This window comes from Aristolochia californica, unplaced genomic scaffold, assembly GCF_029961685.1.
Source record: "Aristolochia californica isolate CCGP_79_NKW_82.1479 unplaced genomic scaffold, dmAriCali1.0.hap1 SCAF_6, whole genome shotgun sequence".
Classification (NCBI taxonomy): Eukaryota; Viridiplantae; Streptophyta; class Magnoliopsida; order Piperales; family Aristolochiaceae; genus Aristolochia; species Aristolochia californica.
Genome location: NW_027182257.1, coordinates 40,740,002 through 40,765,150, shown reverse-complemented (window position 1 = coordinate 40,765,150; position 25,149 = coordinate 40,740,002). Strand labels below are relative to the sequence as shown.

The 25,149-nt window shown below is 41.5% G+C and overlaps 2 protein-coding genes across 4 annotated transcripts in view; both read right to left on the bottom strand.

Annotated features, from left to right (window-relative positions):
• LOC137967169 (endoribonuclease Dicer homolog 1-like) overlaps positions 1–14,191 on the bottom strand; it is a 38,466-nt gene extending 24,275 nt beyond the window's left edge. Inside the window, exons 1-2 of one of the 2 annotated variants that reach the window (XM_068813637.1) lie at positions 12,759–14,191; positions 12,397–12,510 (exon numbers count right to left, since the gene is read on the bottom strand). In XM_068813637.1, the coding sequence (XP_068669738.1) occupies positions 12,397–12,510; positions 12,759–13,733 (1,089 nt within the window). In that variant the 5' untranslated portion in view covers positions 13,734–14,191. Of the gene's footprint in view, positions 1–12,396; positions 12,511–12,758 lie in introns of those variants that run through there. The other variant, XM_068813639.1, reaches the window with a different exon arrangement.
• Positions 14,192–15,355: 1,164 nt separating this feature from the next.
• LOC137934100 (nascent polypeptide-associated complex subunit alpha-like protein 5) lies at positions 15,356–19,307 on the bottom strand. 2 transcript variants are annotated; one of them, XM_068778330.1, is made up of 4 exons: positions 19,089–19,307; positions 18,927–19,002; positions 15,908–16,041; positions 15,356–15,818 (listed from the first exon to the last, which is right to left on the bottom strand). In XM_068778330.1, the coding sequence occupies exons 1-4, from the start codon at positions 19,245–19,247 to the stop codon at positions 15,477–15,479; spliced, it is 711 nt and encodes a 236-aa protein (XP_068634431.1). In that variant the 5' UTR covers positions 19,248–19,307; the 3' UTR covers positions 15,356–15,476. The 2 variants fall into 2 exon arrangements, with proteins under 2 accessions (XP_068634431.1, XP_068634430.1); XM_068778329.1 differs by having other exon boundaries at positions 18,903–19,002; positions 19,089–19,305.
• Between the last annotated feature and the right edge of the window lie 5,842 nt (positions 19,308–25,149).

Genomic DNA, 25,149 nt, shown 5'->3' with positions numbered 1-25,149 from the left:
GCATCAGCAGATCTCAGAAGGGACAATGAATGTGAAGTGGTCCATCCAGGATTCACTTATTTATTATAAGCATCGGATTTTCCTTCCACCTGAGTCTGAGTTGATTCCAGTTATTCTCTCGGCCTACCACGACAGTACACACGAGGGGATCCAGAAGACCTTGCACAGAATTCGAGCTGATTTTTACTGGCAAGCCATGAAAGCCTCTATTGCGACTTATGTTGGCGACTGTCAGGTATGCCAGCGCAACAAAGCCGAGCACTTGAGTCCAGCCGGTCTTCTCCAGCCTCTGGCCCTTCCAACGCAGGTTTGGGCCGACATTTCAATGGATTTTGTGGAAGGCCTACCCCTGTCAGCCGGCAAATCCGTACTTTTCGTAGTGGTTGATCGATTCTCCAAGTACGGGCATTTTATACCGATGGCTCATCCGTATACAGCAACACGTGTTGCTCAGACTTTCCTGGAGCAGATAGTCCGCTTACATGGCATTCCAGAATCCATTGTGAGTGACAGAGATGCAGTTTTCACGAGCACCTTTTGGCGGGAACTGTTTCGCTTGAGTGGGACGAAATTGAAGTTCTCCTCCGCCTATCATCCACAGACAGACGGGCAGACTGAGGTGGTGAACCGCACCATCGAGATGTATCTACGGTGCTTGGTGGGGGATCGTCCGCGGCAATGGTTCAATGGCTTCCGTGGGCCGAATATTGTTACAACACTTCGTTCCACTCTGCATTGCAATCCACTCCTTTTCGGGTTATATATGGCCGGGATCCACCTCGCCTCCTCTCGTACAACCCAGGGTCCACCCGCGTGGACACGATTGATCAGGCACTCATAGACAGGGATCTACTGCTACAGAATATCACAGAACGGCTACGACGTGCCCAAGCTCGGATGAAGGATGTATACGACAGAGGCCACCGTGAGGTCTCTTTTGAGGTTGGAAAGTATGTGTGGCTACGGCTCCAACCCTACCGTCAGCAGTCTCTAGCGGGACCTCCACGTCATAAGCTCTCACCCCGATTTTTTGGGCCGTTTCCCATTCTTCGACGCGTGGGACCAGTCGCCTATCAACTCAAATTACCGGACACCGCCAAAATTCACGATGTGTTTCATGTCTCTCTTTTGAAGCCGCATTCCGGAGCACAGCCTACATCCACTCCATTCCTACCACCAGTTGATCATGGCGAGGTTATTCTTAACCCAGCTGCGGTGTTACGTGCACGGCTGACCAATGATCATTGGGAGATTCTCGTTCAGAGGACGGACACTGACCCTGATGCTGCAACATGGGAACGTGTGGACATCTTCAAACAAGTCTACCCAGCTTTTGAGCTTGAGGACAAGCTCTTTCTCCATGGGGAGGCAGATGTTGTGGACTCAATAGCACACCGAGTCACACAACGAAGAAGACAACAACAACTCACTCAAATAGGATTTAATTCTTATATTTCTTTGAGTAGGATTTATTTCTAATATTGTTTTAAGTAGGATTTATTTCTTATATTGTTTTAAGTAGGAGTTATTTCTAATTACTTTTTATGTAAGGGCATTATGGGGAATTATTGTAACCCTAACCCTAAAACTCCCTATTTAAGGGATAGGTATGAATGAAATAGGTAAGCTTTGAGATTTTAGAATAACCTAGTCTAAATAGGTTGGGATCACCTCTTGATCCCGAGTTTAGGGTTTACTCCAAAAATCCAACCTATCATTCACCCTCCATTGCCATCCATCTTCACCCAAATTCATCCACCATCATCCCTATTAAGAAAAGGAGCTTCCTGCCCCTTTTCCGAGCCCAAAGAGGAAGTCTATCCTCCTTCTTGGCAGCAGCAACAAGAGAGGCCCAATTCCTCCCTTACCAAGCAGCAAAGTGAGGATTTTTATCCTCAAATCTTGAGCAATTCCTGGTGCAACGTGGGAGCTGATCATAGCATCAAAGAAGAGGTATTAATCTATCCCAAACTCTTGTTTCAAGTTATTTAAGAAAGAAGGATTGCATTCTTAGCTAGAGCAGCAACAAAGAGGGCCAAACCCTCTTTGCCGTGACCAAGAAAGAGAGCACCTTGCTCTAGCAAGGTCAGCATTGTTGTGGGGTCTTCTACCTAGCACAACAACTCTGTAGGACCCTCAAAAGAGGATCTTTCCTCCTGGCCAAGCATTGGTTAAGGAGAAATACTCATACACAGACCCTTGACGTGAAGTGAGTAAATTCTGAGTGCTGGATTCACAAATCCCATGCCGTGTTACTCGATCCATGACTCGGGACCGTAACATTTCAGGATTAATATGTAATAATTGTGCTTGACAATAATGAATATACATGCTTTGCAGGAAAACCAATCTACTTGGAAGTGAACAGCCTGATATTGCTTCTGCAATTGGAGTTGCTAGTTTGCCAATCGAGAAGTCTAGGAAAGTTCATTTGGAGGTTGTGCATAAGATTTTAAAAAGTTTGAGAAGTTCATAACATTGGACTAGAATAATTAGAACAAGATCATTTGTAACCATTTTGGGCTCAAAAAGTATTTGACATTTAAGATGTAAGAAGATCATCTCAAGACATACAAGACCGTCAGACATATATATTGCTATTTTTGTTGAATGATGATCACATCTCGAAAATGTGAAATTCATCAAACATTATTTTATATTGTAAACATATGTTTGTAACACTAGAAAATCCTGTTAGAAAATATGATCTAATTAGAGTGTCATTGATGTAATTAGATTATGATTTTTGTCTCTTCTTCATTCTTACTAGGGTGGAGAGTATAGTTGTAATATTGGTACTTTTTTTAGCATCTATAAATAAATCTTTTGGGGGAAAGTTAGGTTCTCCAACAACCCTAATTCTCCACCCTCTCTCTCCTTCTCCAAATTTGTTACTCTTCTTCTTCTCCTCCTAAACCTTCTCTCTACAACTCTCCTTCTTCTTCTCACCCCTTTATCCTCTTTTACTTTGATTGTACATTATGGAATCCTAAACTTGGTATCAGAGCGGGCAAAGATCTGAGCTGGAAAAGGAGAAGAAAGGGAGAAAGAAGAAGAAAAAGAAAAAAGAGAAGTTTCTCATTTTTCCTCAAGTCTTTTTTCCAAATTCTAGTTTTTCATTGGATGTTTCACTCCGTATTTTTCATATAGCAAATTATATACCGTTAGAAAGATCTTTGAGTCTAATTTTCAACTCAAAAAGAATTGTTGAAATCAGATTTTTCTAGAAAGAGAAATTGACATCTGAAGCAGCAAAGGTCAATTAGCAAAAAAGTTTCATGCAGCAGCAGAAAGCTTCAATGTTCGAGCCGTTTTATGCCATCAAGAACAAAACTTTATATGGATTGGTCTAGCCTCAAGCTTTGCCTTCGGTTTTTTATCTTACCTTTCAAAATCGGTTTCATTCTAATATTACATCTCTAAGCATGGACTATATTCAGAAACAGGACACTTATGTCATTGGCTACTAATTAGTTGGTTTAATATGGCATGCTCTCGGTTTGGTGTCTAAACTAATCACTGATGCAATAAGCGTGTAAGCAACATCCATTACTGTTTTATTAACTTTTCTCTATTTTTTAGAAGACCTTGCAGCTGCTCTCTGAAACAGCAACACTCAGTTCAATTATTCTTTTTAAGAAGATTAACAGCACTTGGTTCAACTTATTGGCAGTTTATACTTGGTTCCAGCTAATTATTTGGTGCACATCTTCCTCATTCAAGGATGGACTTGTTGTAGATTATCTCATGTGTCCTTATTACTCTTAAGGAATTTTACTATTTACCCGTTATCCGCTGCCATATAACAACATATTTGGCATGTATTATTTGGGCATTGGTTCATCACCGCATTTGCTATTGTGTCTCTTTGATTGAGACATTATTTGAAGAAGAACTCCTCAGTTGCTTGACTTAGGTTTATTATATGTTGACTGTTGTCGGCATAGGTTCATATGATGAAGAATTTGAATTACGTTGGAATATAAAGCACATGATGGCCCCAACTACTTCATTTTATCTTCCTTATCATTACCCATTACCCTTTTTTATTATTTGGCAACCTTTCTTCTACCATCCTTTACTTTACACTTATTTACCCCTTTGGCCAACCCTTTTGGTGCATTGCTTTGGTTGGTCCTTTTTATATTATGGGTGTTTTTAAGTTCATTGAGACTTTTTATTTGTACCCTTGGGTTTTTTATCGTCGTCTTGTGAATAACTGGCATTACCCACTTTAGTGATTATTATCACTATATTTGTTTGTTTGTTTGATCAAGTAAAAGTCCTTTACTTGCTAGAGGTAAGATGAGGGACCCGTGTTTAGAAGAGAGGGCCCCGCGATCAGATGAGTAGGACCAATGAGGGAATCTGAGCCTCCACCTCCCACGAGGAGCTCGGGGCATTCTCCCGACCGCAAACCCCCCTCCTGGTCCATCACGTCGAGAGAGAAGCAGCCCAGATCACGGCAACATCATTCGGAAGTTGAGAAACAGCAGCAGAAGGAGAAGCAGGCTCAGCACGCACAAAAACGGAAGAACCGGGATGGCAAACAGTCATCAGTAGAACATCCCGACGAAAAATACGGCTAAATGAAGATCGTGAGTTCGAATTTAACAATGGGAACAGTTCGATTTCACTCAGGCGAACAAGAAAAGGGTTCGGCGAAGCCATTCACATTCTCACCAGGTCTGGCACGAAAAAATCCTTTATCTCCATCCCAATCCGAGTAGCGGAGGCCTTTGTGAGCATCTTCGACAAGATTCAGGCTGACAAAATTGGCAGAGGATTCGGGCGATCCCTTCTCACAGGAGACCTGGAATTTCAAGTCTATATCCAATATCACAAAGGACAAATCAAATGTGTCATCACTCAGCGACGCGGAGCTCTGTTCATGGGTATGCTTTTCCTACAGCAAAACTCTGCCTCTGGACTTGGCTGGAAAAAATTCCAAGATACCTTGCTTCAAATCCTGAAAAAACCAACTTTTTTTTTTTTCATTTGCATATTTGCTACTACCACCAAGATCTGCATCCTGAAAAAAACCAACTCTCCCCCCTCTACCTGACCACACCCCAGAAAATACCCAAAATGCCCCACTGATAATTCCACCCCCCTTACAAAGGCCGTAGTCGAGCACCAACCTCCCACCTATACCCCCTCCTCAGCTTACAAAACAGGAAAACTACTACTCCCTCACACTTCCAAGCCAAGCCATGACTGATGGAGAGCGTCGGCTGTCTCAGGCGGCAATCATCTCTGTCCACACGAACAGCAACTCTAGCCAGCAACTAAAGCAATGGATTTGCGAAAGAGAATCTCTTCAAGACCACAAATGGATCGTCGTCTTCAACTCATCCGAAGACAGGAAAAAAATCGACAAAATGAAAGGCGAGGTAGGCTCCCCGATCTTAAAAAATGGAAGATTGGACCACCGAACTCACATCCACCATTTCAGGCCACTGGGTGGTTATCCGCGGCATCCCTGCGGAGTTACACTGCAGACACACCATCGAATCTCTCACAAGCATTTTTGGCGAGCTCCTCTAGGCAAAAGAACAGCCTACGAATCTTTTGTGGGAGAGACTCTTCCTCCAACCAAAAACCGTTGTAAGTGGTACTCATTATGTGAACCTCATCTCCGGCAACACCTCTTCCTCGGTCGTACTAGAGTTCGACAGCCTGATCATCCTTCCCGCCATGCCCACTGACTCGAAAGATTCCCAACCAAGCTCAACTCAGTCCGGGTTAGCTCAACTAAACTCTGAGTTAACTCGACCCCAAACCGAATCTGAGTCCTAAAAGAACCTACCACAGACAACTGTCCCAAACCAAAATTCAAAATTCAAAAATTCAAATATCTTGAAGCTCCTCGGACACAGCGCCCATCAACCTTCCTCCACATCACCCACCTGGCCACAGTCATCAATCAATTCACCTCACACCTCTCCCCACGCCTCGTGCAGCACACCCATCCTCCCTTCAATCTCAGCCTCGGGCAAATAGCCTAGCCAATCAACTCCTATCATCTCTCCCACCTTTTCCCCAGTTGTCAGACCAAACCCCAAACTTTCGCCCACCTTGGTCAGATCACCTGACATATCTCCTCCCTCAGAAAGTGCACCCATCTCCACATCACGCCCTTTAAGCTCACTGATCTTTTTCTACCCGTAGACTGTCAGTCCACCTGACAGCATACACCCCCCTGAAAATCCAGCCTGTCTTCCCACTTCTCTGACATCATACCTACAAACCCACCCAAACATGTCTCCACTCTCGAAAAGCGCTCCTTTACCAACTGTCTTCACATCCCTCCCTTCCATTTCGCCGCCTGTCAGTCATTCTAACCACGCACACTCCCCAGAAAAAGCCACTTCTCCCTCGAACCCCTCCTCGTGCTCTCAATCCCAAGACATTTCTCGAGCCCCGCCAGCCTCACCAACCTCGATACATGCCTTGAAACCCACCCCTCCTTCCTCGATACCTTCCCTGGTCCCAAAGAATTTTCATTCCCATGTAAATCACGCCCCCCCCCCCCCCCCCCCCCCCAATGTCCTGTTCAAATCCTTATCTCCCCTATCCTACTTCCTGACACGCATTCCCCAAAAAGCCACATTTCCATTTCTTCTCCCCTACCATCACATCACTCTCACCCTATTCTTGTCAACGGATGGGATCTATCACTCCCCGCCTCTGCCACCTCGAAACATCGAAACTCCACCTCACCAGAAAATCTTTTCAATGCGTCCTATCGTAACCCCCCCCCCCCCCCCAATTCTCTCTCTCCTATTAAAATAAATGAATGGTTTGTGTCTGGATCATTCTACGAAGCAGATAATCAATGGAGCCCAAACCCCAAAGCCTCTCCCAACCTTATTGAATGGCAAGGTTGTCTCACCCCGCCAAATAGAGCTTTGCAACTTTGTATAAATAGCCTCCCTTCCCCCATTTTTTGTCCTACCCCTTTAGCAACCATCAGACCAAAGTCCCGCCATCCAATGGAATCCTCTAGTTCCAAAGGAACAGCTCTCGTTTCCTCTCTAAACCCCAATGACAAAGCCCTCAACCTCAAAAGACAAAAACACCTTCCCCCTTTCAACTATCCCAATCCCCCTCAAAAAAAGTCTGAAGAAAAAACCTCCCATCACTCCGTTCGCTCACACCTACTCCAGAAGGATAAAGACGAAAAAAGAAAAAAAACAACAAAAAAGCCCTCTGAGAAAGCCTTGCATTCCGATCTCCCCTTCGTCCATTGCTCCCCCTCCAAAAACTGATTATCTAGCCAACTTCGCCCAAATAGCTCAGACTGAAGCCCAAATGGACTTCATCCGATTCGTCAAAGAGCAAGAGCAAGATTTTCCGCCGCATGAGTTCAAGGAAATTACCAAATTGTCGTGGAAATTCTGCAAATTTTACCACGACAATCTCCTCAGTCCAGAGGAGTATATCTCCCTTCCAGTCTCGAAATGATTGTTCTCTCCTGGAATGTAAGAGGAATTGAATCGTGCTCCAAACGGGCAATCGTCAAGGCAGTCCTTTTTGAATCCAAGCCTAGTATTGTAATTTTGGTTGAAACCAAACTACAGTCCTTTGATAATTTTGCTGCCCAAGAATTATGGTATGATCCCTACCCTGAATGGGCAAAAGTTGATGCTGTTGGACATTCTGGAGGTATTCTTGTTCTTTGGAACCCCAAATCTGTTGAAGCTGTTATTTCTTACCCTGGTCTTTTTTCCATTAGAATTCAATTTTGAGACCGTTCTTTGGGGATTTGTTGGGCTTTGGCTGGCATTTATGGGCCAACTCGTTACTGCCTTCGTGCATCCTTTTAGGAAGAACTCCTCCTCCTTGCCCAACTCTGGGACCTGCCATGGCTCTTGGCAGGTGATTTCAATGCCATCCTCCATTGTTCCGAAAAAAACCTCCTGCCATTCGGACTACCTCCAATATGCGAGCCTTCTCTGATCTCGTCAGCAGTCTGAAACTTTCCGAAATACCTCTCTCTAGTAAAAAATTTACTTGGTCAAATTCCCAGAACCCTCTTGTTTTCTCTAAATTAGATCGTTTTCTTGCCAATACTAAATAGCTCCAAATTTTCCCCAACTCTTCTAGTCAAGTTCTTAATAAGATTGGGTCTGATCATTGGCCGATCCAATTCAACACCCATCCTCCTGCATGGAATAGATCTCCATTTCGATTTGAGAATTCTTGGAACCTTTCAGACAGTTTCAATTCCAGTTTTTCCGAATGGTGGCACTAGCTCTATCACTACCCTAATCCAGGATGGACGCTCCCCTTGAAACTCAAAGCTTTGAAGACAAAAATCCGCCAATGGTCTCTCTGTCAACGCTCTGTTGCTATTTCTCAAAAAAAAATGATCTGTCGGCATTTATCTGAGTTGGATCTCCTCGAAGAACAAAGGTCTCTTTCTTCCCTTGATTTGTCTCTTAAAAATAAATTAAATCTTGAACTCTCAAATATTTTACAAAATGAAACCATGCACTGGAAGCAGCGAGCTAGATTTTGTTGGTTGGCTGAGGGGGATGGAAACACTAAATTTTTCCAAGCTATAGCCTCGGCCAGAAGAAGGTTAACCGCATCACCTCTGTCAAGGGGACCAAGTGATCACGGATAACCCTGGGATGGCTAACATTTTAGTGAAGTTTTTCACAAACCTTTACTCTGAGGAGTGCTACAACCGTCCTATTTTGTACCAGCTAAGTATAACAGCATTTCATCTTTGGATGTGGATTTCTTGGAGCGACCATTCAGTACTCAAGAAATTGAGGCTGCTACTCTTGGCCTTCCTAAAGATAAAGCCCCTAGTCCTAACAGCTTTAATGGTGAGTTCTATAAAAAATTTTGGGAGGTCATAAAAAATGATGTTTTTGCTTTTGTCCAAATTTTCATCAAATGGGGATCACTCACAAGGCTGTGGAAGCTTCATTCATTGCCCTTATTCCTAAAAAAGCAAACTCTGCATTACCTCAAGATTTTCGTCCAATTAGTCTCACCACAAGTTTCTACAAAATCATTGGACGAATTTTGGCCAATCGTTTGAGAGTCCTTCCCAAGATCATTAGCCCTTGTCAAAGTGCCTTTATACGTGGTCGAAATATCCTTGATTCTGCCATGGCTGCACATAAACTGTTGGATACCTTCAAAAATTCAAAAAAGCCCAAGTTTGTCCTGATACTCGATTTTGAAAAAGCATTTGATCGTATAAACTGGAAACTTGTTGACCAGTTGTTTCATAAGATGGGATTTGGCACACATTGGAATTTTTGGATTAGGAGTTGCATTTTGAATGTTTCATATTATGTGTTAGTCAATGGTAAACCTTGTGGGTATTTTAATCCAACTAGAGGTATTCGGTAAGGGGACCCATTGTCTCCGTTTATCTTCACTCTCGTTGCTGAACATCTTGCCTCAATGGTCCGTCTTGCCAAAAATTCTGGGTAGCTGCAATCTATCTCTGATGACCCATCTCAAGATATATCTTTGCTGCAATATGCTGATGATACTATTCTCTTTGGGGAAGGTACGTTAGCTGAAATTTCTCATATTAAAGCCTTATTAAATTTATTTGAAATCTCTTATGGTCAGAAAGTTAGTTGGTCAAAATCATCAATTACTGGTTTTAATATTGATCCTTCTGTGTTAAATTCCATGGGCCAATATTTGGGATGTAAAATTGCTTCGCCTCCATGTACTTATCTGGGATTACCTTTATCTCCTTCATTACCCTCTAAAAGCTCTTGGCATCCTGTTATTGAGCGTTTGGAAGGTCGTCTGGCCACTTGGAGAGGAAGATTCTTATCCAAGGCTGGAAAACTTGTTCTCATCAAGTCTTGTTTGCATGGAATTCCTTCTTATTTCCTTTTACTTTATCGATGTCCTGCCTCTGTTTGCCAAAGAATTGAACAACTCAAAAGAAATATCCTTTGGGGTGGACCAAACGGTGAAAGGAAATACTCTCTGGTGAAATGGGTTGAGATTTGCAAATCAAAATCTCTTGGTGGGCTAGGGATCCGGGATACTGTCATTACAAATTCTGCATTGTTACTTAAATGGATCTGGAAATTTAACTTATATCCTGAATTAATTTGGAGAAAATTGGTTTCGGCAAAAGCGAATAAATTGTTGGGTTGGTGGACTGAGGGTGGGCGATGTAATAAGTTGTCTCCAGTGTGGAAAAAAATCGTAAATTTATAACCTGCTTTCAAAACTGCTGTAAAATGCTACTTGGGCACGGGTTCTATGACAAGATTTTGGACCGACTGGTGGACTGGCACGCAGAGCTTCAACAACAGTCACAGCTTGATTTCAAATCTGGCAAGAAATACTGAAGCTTCTATTCCTGACTTGCGAACTAATTCAGGTGGGTGGAACCTAAATCTCCGAAGATCACTCTCTGACTTTGAGGCCTTGATGGCTTCTGACCTCATTACTATGCTATCTTCGGTAAGTCTAAAAAATTCGGCAAATACTCTCATTTGGATGCCCAACTCGAAAGGTAATTTTTCTACTTCCACTGCTTATAGCTTCCTATGCTCTTCCAACCTCCCACAAATCAATCATCCATCTGCCATTGCATGGACTCTTCATGCTCCCCCACGTGCAAATTTTTTTATCTGGACAGCTTGTTGGAACAAAGCCCTTAAGTTGGACACCTTAATTCGAAGAGGTGCCCATGTCTCGGATCCTCTTTGCCCCTTTTGTCAAGACTATCACCCACATCCTCCTACATTGCGAGTATGCCTTTTTTGTGTGGACCAGCCTTTTAAACAAAATCGGTTTCCAATTTTGTTCCTCTCGTAATCTCCCTTCTACCATCCTCTCAATCACAAATACCAGCCTACCGAAACTCGAAAAAATATTAATATCTTGTCGTGTGGGACATCTTATTTGGGCATTATGGAAAGAAAGGAATAATCGAAAATTCAACCTGAAGTTTATTTCTGGAGAAATATTGGTTGAAAAAAATTATTGGTCAAGTTACTTTGTGGATTTTATTGCAAAAGGAATTTCGTGATCATCAAGGGTCAAACTTTCGAGAAAACTAGCACATTGTAGCTAAAATGTCCTATCCAGCAAGGCGCCCTCTAATGGTGAGTTGGTCCCCTCCCCCTATTAGCCATTTTAAGTTGAACTTTGATGGTAGCACGTACGGATGTCTAGGCCCTGCTGGTTTTGGAGGTCTGGGCCCTGCTGGTTTTGGAGGAGTTGTTCATGATGAAAATGGGATTCTTCTTTTTTCTTATGTCGGGCCAATTGGAAATTCGAATTCTACAACGGCTGAATTAACTGGATTATTAAACGGACTTCGGATTTTCAAAAGCCGTGCTTATGGGCCCCTCTGTATTGAAGGTGACTCAAAAGTTATTATCAATTGGTGAGCAAATAAAGATCGTCCTCCGTGGCGGCATTGGGATATGTATTACGATATATGTAATTTAATTTCTTCTTTAAATTGTAAATGGAATTATATTCCTAGATCTGCTAATCATTTAGCGGAGGCCCAGGCTAAACTAGGTTTCTCTCTCCAACACCTTGTTGTGGAAAGAGGCCCTGTTTAGCAAGGTATTGTAATCTCTCTTTTCTTTTAATACAGCTTACACATCTTATTTCAAAAAAAAAAAAAAATCACGATATTTGTTTGAAATGATTTGAAATTGGTTTCGACTTATGTTTTATCACCTATTTCTACCCTTTGAGATTTTGTGCCCGGTTTCATACTTATCCTTGGGACACCGTGATGGCAAGCTGGGATATCTACCATTACCTCCCAACTTGAAAGGGAGTAGATATGATGTAATTAGAACATCATTGATATAATTAGTTTATGGTTGTTGTTTCTTCTTCATTCTTACTAGGGTGAAAGGTATATTTGTAATATTGGTACTTTTAGCATCTATAAATAAAGCTTTAGGGGAAGGGTTAGGTTCTCCAACAACCCTAATTCTCCACCTTCTTTCTCCTTCTCCAACTCCGCCACTCTTCTTCTTCTCTTCCTAAACCTTCTCTCCACAACTCTCCTTCTTCTTCTCACCCCTTAAACCTGTTCTATTTTGATTATACATCATAGAATCCTAAGTTTTAACAAACTCATAATTATTCTCTCATATGAAAGTTCTCCAGATAATTCACCCATAAAAAAAATTTCTTTCACAGTTTTGAACATTTCTATCTACGTCATTCAACTATGTAGAATCAGCATCAACCAAGATTAAGGTTCTCAGTATACACAAGTAAACAAGGATAATCTTCATGCACATGGCATGATCATTCTAATTGTTTTAGCAAACAAGTTCCAAATCATGTTCATTTTTATATGGTTCATAACCAGGAATACTCAAGTACTTCCTTTTGCTGGTTAGATTAGTGAAAAAGACATACCTGTTTTGATTCAAATTCCCGCTGCCACCGCCGTGCATCCCAAAAGTCCTGACCCATCTCTCCACAATAATGCCCAACTTTATAACCCGTCCTCTCCCGAATAACTTCCGCTTGCTGAAGCACAAAGAAAATAACAAAACAAGTATGAATTTGTGGAGTCATAGTGAGTTCAAATAACAACATCAAGCAAATCATCCAAGACTAATGTAATAGTAGAAAGTAACAAAATCAAATTTTAGCAAAATTTTGTAAAACATCAAAATTTGATGATAAAAATATCAATTAACAAAGTTACCTTTTGAATGCCTATTGCCATTTGAAAAAGGAAAAATGGAGAAAAACATACCCAAAAAATAGACTACCTGATAAACAAGAGGAACCTTCGGTACCAAGAATATGGCCAGCATTTTCCGATTCTGCTGCTGCATTTCCTTACAGATACTCTTGATTAAAAGAACAGCAATGAGAGTTTTGCCTGCTCCAGTCTCCAGAAAAGCTATGGTGTTCTTCTTTTTCGCCTGCTCAAGGACATCCAATTGGTACTTGCGAGCCCGTTCCTCTACTAGCTTTTCTTTCTTGTCCTCCACTTTCTTTTCAACATTTTTTGCTGGCTCTTGGCTTTCCTGCTTAGTTCTTTTGGCGTCTCTGTTTGAGTCCGCTTCCCAAACACCATTGCGGAAAACAACTTTGCCGGAGCGATCTCTCTCCCAATAACCTCTTTTCTCCCTCTCCCTCCGATCCCTCTCTCTGTCTCTTCTCTCATTGTCTTCACGATCACGCCCTCTTTTCCGACTGCAATGCTCCAAAGAAGACGAACTGTACCGCCTCTCTGGGTACATCCTGTCTTCACAAACCGGAGCCCTTTTGCAGCACTTCTCTTCCGAGTCCGAGTCCTTTGGACCCCTCCGCCAGCCATTAGCACACCTATCCGCGTCATTCTTACTATCTACCGAGTTCTTCCTCTCAACTTCACCACTATCGCACTCACTCTTTCTCTCTCCCTCACCTCCGTCCAGTTGCATTTCGAAAACCTCACCCAATCCTCTGCCGCCATCACTATCCATCGTGCTCTCCAATCCGCTCCCCCCCGCCGGGAGAGAATTCCCATTCTTGATCGTCTCTAAGAACCGATCTATCTCCACAAAGAAACCCGCATCTTCAACTGACTGAGCCAAGGGATCGATCACTTCGGGCGACTCCGCCGGCGCATCAAAATCCACAAAATGCGAGACATCTTCGCAGGCGTCAAGCCAGTAAGAGGAGGAGGGAACCCCAGCAGCAACCAAACAAGCCTCCCCACCATTATCACAAACCCTGGCCGCTTCTCCGCCCTCCATCGCTCAATCGTCTTGACCCAGAAAAAAATACAATAGATAAACAGCGCGGAGAAGCAGAGAAACCAGTACCGAATATTTATAGCACCACGGCAGGCATGGGAATAAATAGAGGAGATTAATTAGAGATTAATCAGGAAGAAATTCGCTCCTCTGGTTCAAACCCTAATATCTGTTGACAAACCGTACAGAGCACGCGAGTGGAGAGCAGAAGGAGGGAAAGAGAGAGCAGCAAACAACTTTTTATTACGAGGAGATTCGGCGGTGCATAAAAACGCGAACTTTTTATCGGCTTCAGGATCTTTTCTATCTTTTTTAGCTCTTTTCGGGTTGACCGACGGAGGGGGCAATCACGGCATGCGATTCCTTCTCAGTGTCTCAGTGTCTCCTCTCCTCTTTCAGCAATGCATCTCAGACAGAAGGAGAATCAGCGGTTAAAATTTTAAAAAAAAAAAGAAGAAAGAAAATCGAAGACACACGTGGCCGCATAATTAAGCAAAACTTACAGTCTGAAATGTGAGAAGCACGGATGAGGCAATTTTACGACACTGGATTGCCGCTTGTGGGTTGCGATGGCTTTCAGAGCCGCCTCTGATATGATTCTCATCGGAGGCCTTTCACAAATTTTCAGGCTCGCGTGCTATGTTTTTGAGTTTAGAGCATTCATTCGGGGCATTAATACCTGGCGGGGTTGGTTTTGGGAAACGTCCATATCTCTGCAGAAGAACTGAGGATGTTTGTTGGGAGGTTTTATTTTACTGTGGCGTTTGTCTTAAAGAGATGAAGCCTTCAAGTGTGAATGGCGGTTAGGGTCTTCGTCAGGGAGCCAGAAAAGATGGTGGAAAGAGAATCTTGGACCCTGGACCCACTTCATCGAAAGATCCGAAAAGAGGTCAAAAAGCCAGATTATCGCTGACCCACTCCGAGTCAATGATGGCCTAGCTGCTCAGTACGTGACGGTCAGGTTTCGGATGATCGGACGATGGATGGAAGTCCGTCACACGCTTCTTCCGGGGATTTCTAAAGCGCTTCTTGGTGGGATACTATTCCTTTTCCAAAAATTGATGATACTGTAATTGGCTCATGGTTGAAGCCAAGGGCAAAGATTCCGAACAAGGGCCACTGTCAACTGGAGGGAATGACCACACGAGAGAGAGAGAGAGAGAGAGAAAGAAGCAAATGATCCGAGCAGCGCCAGTTTTCCCCTTCTTCTATCGTCATTGGTTCGTCTCTATTTTGAATTTTCAGATTGCTCGGGCAACAAGGGCAGCCCATCCATGGCCCCCACGATGGACGTGACCTCACCAGAAAGTGGTGCAAAGTTGCACAGATCAGTCCTGAGGCAGAATCCCTTTGCAATAAGGGCAATTTGCACGTCAAGCGTCGCATCACAGCAGGGAAAGCAGGAGGAGAAAAGCAGAGGCATCAGGGATTCAGGCCTCAAGGTCAAAAAATGGCCACAGCATATGCTCTTCTTGTGGATTGATTCAAAACGACTCCAGAAGCATATTTCTTCATTGCTAGTTGCTATATGACAGCATACGGCCACAGAAGAACAAAATGATGTTAAAAACAAAAAACAAAAAAAATGAAAGAAAAAAAAAATAATGGAACCTTTTGGAAACTGCTGAACAAACTCTACGAACACCTCAAATAAAAGATAGGACTAACAACCAGATGTCAGCTCATTATGCGTTTATAAATGGAAACAGAAAAAAGGGTTCGGGATCCAGCATTGCTTATTTACTAGGCCGTAAGCTCCATTATAGCACTAACGATATCCCCACCATTGGCTTTAAGAGCTTTTACAGCCTTGCCTCTTGACACTCCAGCCTGGGTCATAACCAAATCTATGTCAGGTGCCTCCACTCCAGTTTCATCAATCTCCTCCTCTTCTTCCTCAGCTTGTGGGGTTGCTGATACATCAGGCTTCGCCATCACACTGCTCATATCTGGCATCCTGAACTGTTGAGCAGCTTGTGTCTGTAGCTGAGAGCTCAAGTCCTCAATCTTTGCCTCACCGAAAATCACGTAAGTCTCAGAATTTGGGCTCTTGAACACATCTGGCTTTGAGATCACAAACAAAATCTGCAGTGGAAAGGCAAAATTAGGATGTGCGAACTAAGAACAGCACAGGAAAAATGGAGATCTAAAATAAAACCACTGCTCTTTTTTACATTTTTAGTTCGCTTGATGGTAACCCTGCTAACACCCGTGACTGGTTTCATGCCAAGCTTCAACATGGCTTTGCGACTCTTTTTCTCACTTCTACTCTGCTTTGAGCTTTCGTTGCCACCAGCACCTTGCTCACCTGTGAAAAGAAAGGAACTGAAAATTTTTAACAAGATACACAACTAAACCAACCTGGGCATAGCCGCATCTTCAGTATGAAATTTCTTTTAATAGCTCTCAATAAAGACATTATTCAAGGAAAATCAAAATGAATGGCACACATTGGTCAGACAGTCTAATATTTACAATACAAAATGGATAAAAACTGAATAATACCTCTAAAATCCACTAATTTATACACACATCAAAATTCCAAAGATAATAATGGAACTGTACGTAATGCAACTATCAAAAACTCTTAAAAGTTGCAAGAAACATCAAACCTCACTGATTAGACCTCTTTTCTTCCTTGAAAATGATGAGACTATGATTGAAGAAAAAAAAAGAAACCAAGAGCAGAGCAGAACTGAATTCATGGTAAACATAACTAGATGATTTGATGACCATATAGTCTCAGCTGAAAGATCTCTCAGAAGCATGTGGACCTGGTCATACACCATGACCAGACCCATTTTTCTCTAACAAATACGTCAGCATATTTTGCAAAAAAAACACTTTGGCAGGAGATAGGTAACCAATTCTCCAGCCACATCATGAAGAGTAAAATGTGAAAACAAAAAGGGAATTACTTTTGGCTTAGTATCATCATACACCTAATATGAGATAAAAATTATGATAAAGTACCTCACAGACAGCATAACACCTCTTCATGGGAGTCGGTGCTTCATAGGGTAAATGGAGACATATATGCTTTTCTTTTGGCACAACACCCATATGTCACTCCTTGATAAACAATGAGCAAACACGAAAAAAAACAAAAAAAAGCAAGGCCTAACAGGTTTCTCAGCTACATTATGTTTATTATTGCTCAGCAGATTCTGCTGCTAGGCTTGCTCAAGAGGGCATTTCCCTTTCTGCCTCACTAGTTAGATTTTAATTTGTGGTATTCTTCTATGAGCTAATCTTGTTTGGCTTCTTCCGAGTTTGTAACTCGGAAATATTATAGTTCCCTTTTATAATGGGGAACTATCCATTGTATTCCCCTCTCTTCTTCTATGAAATCCTAACACGCCATTCCAAAAAAAAAAAAAAGGAAAAACAAGTCAAACTTACGATACCCCAAGATTGTTCCTTCGTTTGAATAGAGAGTTTAAATCTGCTGAAGCAAGTCCTAAACAATCCCTCAAAGGACCTCAGATGCAATGTTACAATATAGCCAACCAGTAAAAAAAGGCAAACACTATAACAAGTGTGACACTATCATATGATTAGCTTGAAGATAATGCATAGAACTACCCCTTTTTTCTGATGGCACTGGTTTTAATATCAGCCACAAACCTCTTAATCAGCTAAAAGTCTTTTACACATCAATGAAACTAAAAATGTGCCATTTCTTCAAATAAGCAGGCTAAATTCTGCAATCTACTAAATTCCAACATCTTCAAAATTTTCTCATTAACATAATTCATATATGACTACTGTGGATGGTCATAACTCTCACATGAACACGGACTATTTAGCCCTTAATATATTTGGAATTAGAAACAAGAGGCTAAAGAAGTTTTGACAGGGACATAACAAGCCCCACAACATTCTCCAGTTAAAGAAAAAAATTTAACTTGATCTTAGTAGCTAGCCAGAAGATCACTAGAACCTAAAATATTAGCTTACAGACAAAATTAGATATGAAAATGAACTAACCTTATCAAAACCATGTCACTAAGTTCCATAAATGTGCTAAGTTATGTTTTAAAAGTAATGCGCTGTAATATGATACATGCTACAATATTACTTTCATTAAAAGAAGGAAATTCAAAAGAAATCATAAACCAGCCTAACAAGAGAAAGCAGAAACCAGCATTGAACAAAAATATCTGAGAACAATCTGAATGGAACAGATATGACCAAATTTCAGCAGATTTATATGAGTTTTTCAGCAAGTGTGCATATTTTATCATAAGATTGGATCTTTCTATTCCATTTCATCCGCTTCTATTTCTGCTCAAGTAAGAGCTCACTGGAACAACGATTGATGTAGCTCCAAGTAAAAATAAATTAAAAAATGCACGAAACTATCGGATGAAGCTCTAATTACTGTCAGTCAACCTGCTTTTTAGTAACTTCCTCTCCATATAGAGAGAACTCTTCTATCACAAGCCACGAATTTGATGAAAATAGTAAAAAGGAGGGAATACTTCGACTAAATGAAGGTTGCCTACACCACATTCCAGATTTGGTCCAGTCGGCTTTTTTAGCAAGTCTTACACAACTGTAAGGAAAACTACATGATACAGAAATATAAATGCTCACGTACTTTCTTTTAAAATAAAACCCATTTAAGTATGGTGCGGCCGGAAAGAACCAGGTATGTAAATGGAATCAACCTTTCAAATCCAAATATGGGACAAGAAAGTCCAGTAACTCAGTTTAGCAATCAGCTTTACAGCATTCAGTAGGAACGCATCCAAATGAACATAGCCACAGCACAAGTATTTTAAACATGGCAGTTGACGTACACCCCTCTTTTTAATATGAACATATGCGTGTCATAAAGCTTTTCTCCCGAAATCACCCATTACACGAGTTCAGAGTGTTATTCCTAGGTTCCAAGCTTCGAGCAGTGCTTAAAAACTACCAAAACAACACAATAAGCACGAAGAACCGCAGCAAAATATGACAGAACAGGTCTCAAATTCTAGAAACATAATCCAAGTTATTGAAACTAAGGGGAAATCACAATCAAGTAGACCGAACTAAAATATAAAAAAAATCCAAAATAAATTACAGAAAAGAGTTTCACGGACAATGCAAATTTGAAACAATAATCGGAATAAAAACGATAACAAAATGAATTTAGCACAATAAAAAAGAAAGAAGTACCATCAGCTGCTTCCTCCTTCTCACCATCATCGTCGTCGTCATCGTCATCCTCATCTTCGTCATCCTCGTCCTTGACGTCTTCTACAATGGGCTCATCGCTCTGAAACCGATGTCACAGCTCCATGAAGGACGCAGAAAAGAATAACCACTTAAGATACGAATATAAATGAAGACAAATGAGATTACCTGGGATATTTGCTGTTCTTTGAGAGAGGCCAACTTCTGCTCCTCTTCTTGGACTACGGGGCCTGGCATTTTTCCGCCGCTGCAGAGGGAGGCGACACAACGCAAGAAGAGTTGAAATGAGCAGTAGTAGGAAGAGAAGCAAGTACTTGCAAATGGCATATCACGAGGGTTAAAAGATCAGGTCCTCCAGAACCTAGCGCTCTTTTCATTCATTGGCTACAAGTCTGGCATCCACAAATCAGTAGGCACGTCAGAGAAGGAAGGTTTTTAAACCGGGTGGATGCGGGTCGAGTTTGAGTGGATTCATAAATTCCACCCTAAACATGTCCTTGTGCAAACCAAAATCTTATCCATCCTGGTTTTCACCAATGCTCCATCTTATCTATTACATCATTTGGCAAAAGTAAATATATATATATATTTAAATTATATTAAAATATAATAGATAAAATCATTAAATTATATAATTACATAAAACCTATAAAATTATGCATAATTATCTATTTATATTAATTAAATGGACTAATGATAATAGAATAAATAAATTGTCCCTTTCTTGTTGTGTGTCAAATTCAAGGAATAATTGGTTTTCATTAACACGTCCGGCCATCCCCGCCCCTTAGGATGATGGGGAACCCCATCTCTACCAAAATTTAGTTGGATTCTTCGTTTTAACTTGATTGCGTCCACTCCTAATTTCAACATTTAAAGACTTACATCTAAATTATCTACAAGAAGTTAAAAAATCTTAAAATATGTATCTTTTCCATGAAAATATTCTTAAAATATCTATTTGTGACATCATTGTCATGAGCCTTATGTCACGGAGCCCAAGCCCACAACATACTCATCGGGCCTGTGACCCCTTTGAGGATACATAGAGGAGGTTCTTGCCCAATCCCTCTATGGATGGCCCAACCCATGTTCTAGAAGGAGGGATCTCTAGAAACTCTCTAGAAGGTTCCGCACATACACCAAGTTGGGTTTGGTATATGCACTTGGGCATATACCCTAGTATTGTATATAAGAGTCTAGAAAGGTCCATAGCTAGATGGTAGTAGAATAGTCTAGAAGGATTCAAACCATTGGATCAATGACAAGTGTATACAATCTAGAACATTCATTGCTCCCTCTCAAAACTATAAATAGGGGAGAGTCTCTCATTTGTACACAACTCATTGGAGTGTAACACGATCTCTCTTGAGCAAGTCCCTAGAGTCCTCTTAAGTTCTCTTATTACTTTCATCGGGCGAGTGAGTGTAGCCCTTGCAAGTAAGAGTGAGAGTTAGGCTGACTTGTGTCTTTGCAAAAGGAGTTTGCACACAAGTGCCACATGGGTTAAGCAAAGGAGTTGCGACCCCGTGACAGTTGGTATCAGAGGTTCGGTTCGAGAGAGGGAATTGCTGAGGATTGTTGTTGCGTCATGGCCAGCGATTCGCAAGTGACCAACGTGTTGGCGGAGGGCCAGTCTTCAAAGACGAAAAGAGATAGGTCAAGGGACCGAGGTCGGGAATCAGCTTTGGATGATCGTATGTCTATACTGGAGGCTCGGGCCGGTAAGTTTGAACAAACTCTCTCTGAGTGTTTGAACAAACTCTCTCTGAGTGTTTGAACAAATCGAACGCTTTTGTAGATGCCTTGCATAGTCTTGAAGCCGACATGCGAAGTGCAATAGAGGTTTTTAAAACCTTGAATGAAAAGACAACAGAGAATGTTGAAAGCATGTCGGAAAGGTTTGAGACTATGGAAGGAGAAATGACTAGCCTCCGCGACGAAGTAGCTGAGCTCGAAGATGTTAAAATTCGATTGACCCTATTGGAGAAGGCGGTAGCTTCTGGGGGAAAGGTCAAAGTCCCGGAACCTAAGAGCTACAATGGGAAACTAGATGCCAAGGACTTGGAGAATTTTCTTTGGCAAATGGAACAATACTTCAAAGCCGCCAAGATTTCGGAAGAAGCCTTGAAGGTGGATACAACCACTATGTATCTCACCGATGATGCAATGCTATGGTGGAAACGAAAGTACGGTGATGTGACCGAAGGTCGTTGCACTATAGCAACGTGGGAAGATTTCAGGAAAGAGATCAAGTCTCAATTCTTCCCAGAGAACGTGGAGTACTTAGCTCGGAAGGATCTAAAGCAGCTAAAACATACGGGGTCTATTCGAGAATATGTCAACCAGTTCATAGAGCGAAAGTATACGGTTCAAAAGAAGGAGATGATGGTCGTGGTACATTGCCTAATAACGTGGAGGCACTACTTGCTTGGTTCTCGCTTCATTGTCAAGACGGACAATGTGGCTACAAGTTATTTTCAGACTCAAAAGAAGTTGAGTTTGAAGCAAGCGCATACTTCCTAGCCGAGTTTGATATGGTGATGGAATACAAGCCTGGACGGATTAACCAGGTTGCGAATGCATTAAGTCGGAAGGCTGAACTCGCCACCTTGAGGCTCGACCACGTGGCCACGGTAAGCAAACTTACTGAGACTTTGCCAGACCGTATACGAGAAGGGCTTAGCAAGGATGATGTGGCCAAAGGCATCATTGAAGCTATTGAAGATGGAAGGACAAGGAGATTTTGGCAAGAGGATGGACTTATCTACACAAAGGGGAACCGTCTTTATGTGCCAAAGTGGGGCACCCTCAGAAGAAAATTGATGAAGGAGTGCCATGACACCCTATGGGCTGGCCACCCAGGGCAAAGAAGGACCCTTGCCTTGTTGGCAACCAGATACTATTGGCCCCGGATGGTGGACGATATAGACGAGTACGTGAAGACCTACCTAGTTTGCCAACAAGACAAGGTTGAACATAGAAAGCCGGGAGGGTTGCTGGAGCCATTACCTATGCCGGAACGACCGTGGGAGAGCATCTCCATGGATTTCATATCAATGTTGCCTAAGATGGACGGGATGGGGTCTATCTTAGTTGTGGTAGATTGGTTCTCCAAGTATGCTACCTTCATTGTTGCTCCAACGGATTGCACTGCAGATGAAGCAGCCCAGCTGATCTTGAAAAACGTGGTGAAGTATTGGGGAGTCCCTAAGATGATTATAAGTGATCAAGACCCTCGGTTCACTGGGAAGTTCTGGACGGAGATGTTCAAACTCTCGGGGACAGAACTTTGCTTCTCCACGAGCTTTCACCCAAACAGACGGACAGATAGAGCGCACGAACGCATTGTTGGAGGAATACCTGAGGCATTTCGTGAGTACAAATTAGAAAGATTGGGTGAAACTTTTGGATGTAGCCCAATTTTGCTACAACTTGCAAAAGAGAGAGTCAACAAGCCATAATCCCTTTGAGTTGGCAATAGGCCAACAACCGCTCACACCATTGACAGTAGGGACCAACTATGAAGGCAAGAGTCCCGCAGCCTACCAGTTTGCCAAGAACAGGCATAAACAGGCTGACATAGCAAAGTCCTACCTGCACAAAGCCGCTAAGAGGATGAAGAAGCATGCGGATGAAAAGAGGCGGCCACTTGAGTTCAAGGTGGGGGATCTCGTTATAATAAAGTTACCACCCCAACAGTTCAAGACTTTGCGCGGTAAGCACAAGGGGTTGATAAGGAGATATGAAGGGCCTTACCCCATCATCAAGAGAGTTGGAAAGGTTTCATACCAAGTCCAACTCCCACCATCCCTCAAGATCCATCCGGTCTTTCACGCAAGCATATTGAAGCCCTACCATGCAGATGCGGAAGATCCTTCACGAGGAGTTAGCAAACGCGCACCACCACTGATGACTTCGTCGTTTGACAAAGAGTGGGAATACATCATCAGTGATCGCATAAAGAGACGAAGGGGAGTCCAGCCTAAGACGGAGTACTTAGTGAAATGGCGTGAATTACCAGAGAGTGAGGCTACGTGGGAAGAAGCTGAGGCGCTATGGCAGTTCGAGGACCAGATCACGATGTGCAAGGAATGCAACGAGGACGTTGCGTAATTTAGGTGGGGGAGAATGTCACGGAGCCCAAGCCCATAACATACTCATCGGGCCTGTGACCCCTTTGAGGATACATAGAGGAGGTTCTTGCCCAAGCCCTCTATGGATGGCCCAACCCATGTTCTAGAAGGAGGGATCTCTAGAAGCTCTCTAGAAGGTTTCGCACATACACCAAGTTGGGTTTGGTATATGCACTTGGGCATACACCCTAGTATTGTATATAAGAGTCTAGAAAGGTCCATAACTAGATGGTAGTGGAATAGTCTAGAAGGATCCAAACCATTGGATCAATGACAAGTGTATACAATCTAGAACATTCATTGCTCCCCCTCAAAACTATAAATAGGGGAGAGTCTCTCATTTGTACATAACTCATTGGAGTGTAATATGATCTCTCTTGAGCAAGTCCCTTGAGTCCTCTTAAGTTCTCTTATTACTTTCATCGGGCGAGTGAGTGTAGCCCTTACAAGTAAGAGTGAGAGTTAGGCTGACTTGTATCTTTGCAAAAGGAGTTTGCACACAAGTACCGCACAGGTTAAGCAAAGGAGTTGCGACCCCGTGACACTTAGCTTTATTTCATTTTTATAAGGAATTATTTGGTCCGGTTATATTTCAAGTTTTAGGAAACTACACTCATTATAAATTTAGATAACAAACAACAATTGTTCATTTTTATTTACTAAAACACCCCTACTTTTACTTCAACCCAACCCAATCTAATACAACACTATCAAAAGTGTGATTTTATACACCAACATGGGACAAATCCTTCTATTTGGCATAACTTGAGTACTAGTAGATCAAAAGACTAATGCAATGTTAGGTTGATTAAGTTTGACCAAAACCCTCTAACTAGAAGAGAAATTTGCTTTAAAAACAATGATTCTAAGAAAAAAAGAAAACTCAATTCAAACCAATGCATGGAGAGGTGATAGGTAAGAAAATAGGAAATGGAGAGATTTTTGGCATAACTAATCTTTAGTACTTCTGATATTAATATTTCTCACAATATAGTTCAAAATCACAAACAATCTATTTATCAAGAAACTAGACTACATGAGCTTTAATTTGATACCTAATTTGATATAAAAATCTTTGTTTTTTAATCTTTTATGACCGCTTGATTTTATTCATTATGTTCCATGACCCTTGTTGACTCTAATAAGAATATCTCATTACATATAGATCAGATTGACATGAGAGTTACTCTTTCTTAAACTAAACTTTGATATTTTTGAATCAAGTATAACATTTTTTCATGAAATATACTTGTTTTATGATAAAGAATTTGCTAGATTTTAGACTCTTCAATCTAGCCGAACTGAGTACTCTTGTTTCTTTGGCCAACATGACCATTGACTCTTCATATATTGATATCTCCCTTTAGAAACTTCAGATTGAAAATTGGTTTGATAGGCTAGAAAATAGACTTACATATATTTATCTTGGCATATATTTTTTCATATAAAATCTCATTCTTGATGGTATAAAATAGCTCGAACATTGAAGCTTTATGTTTGCTACTCGAACCTCTTTTGTTATCTGACCTTTGTTGCTTCAAATATCAATTTTTCTTTGTATAAAAATTCGATTGCCAAAATTATTTTTGTGTTGGAAACAAAAGAGATATTTTCATGAATATATAATTTTCAATACAAAAAGCTCAACATAGAGGTGATACTGCTAAGGAAACAACTGGTATTGGAACATAAAAGAAAGAAAAAGATATAATACAAAACTAAACTAATAATGATAAGCCAGAAAAAGATCACATTATTTTTCTAGGTTGACCTAGTCAACTCATAGAACTCACTCTGATACCATGTTTAATTTCTGAAAAACAGAAATACTTCACTAACTTATTGTAATTTGAGTACAATCAGCTTCTATTTATAATAGAGGAAACAAGTATAATGCAATTACAGTGAAACTACCCATGTCCCATTTACACCCAAAACCTAACACTAAAAGATAAACTATAGAATAACTGAATATAAATAAAAGACTAACATAACTAAAACATTTCTATGAGACCTCATTCCATAAGATTCCTATTAGACTCCACCATATGAATTTTAGCTCTGTGAGATATTTTTATTATGAGAATCACACA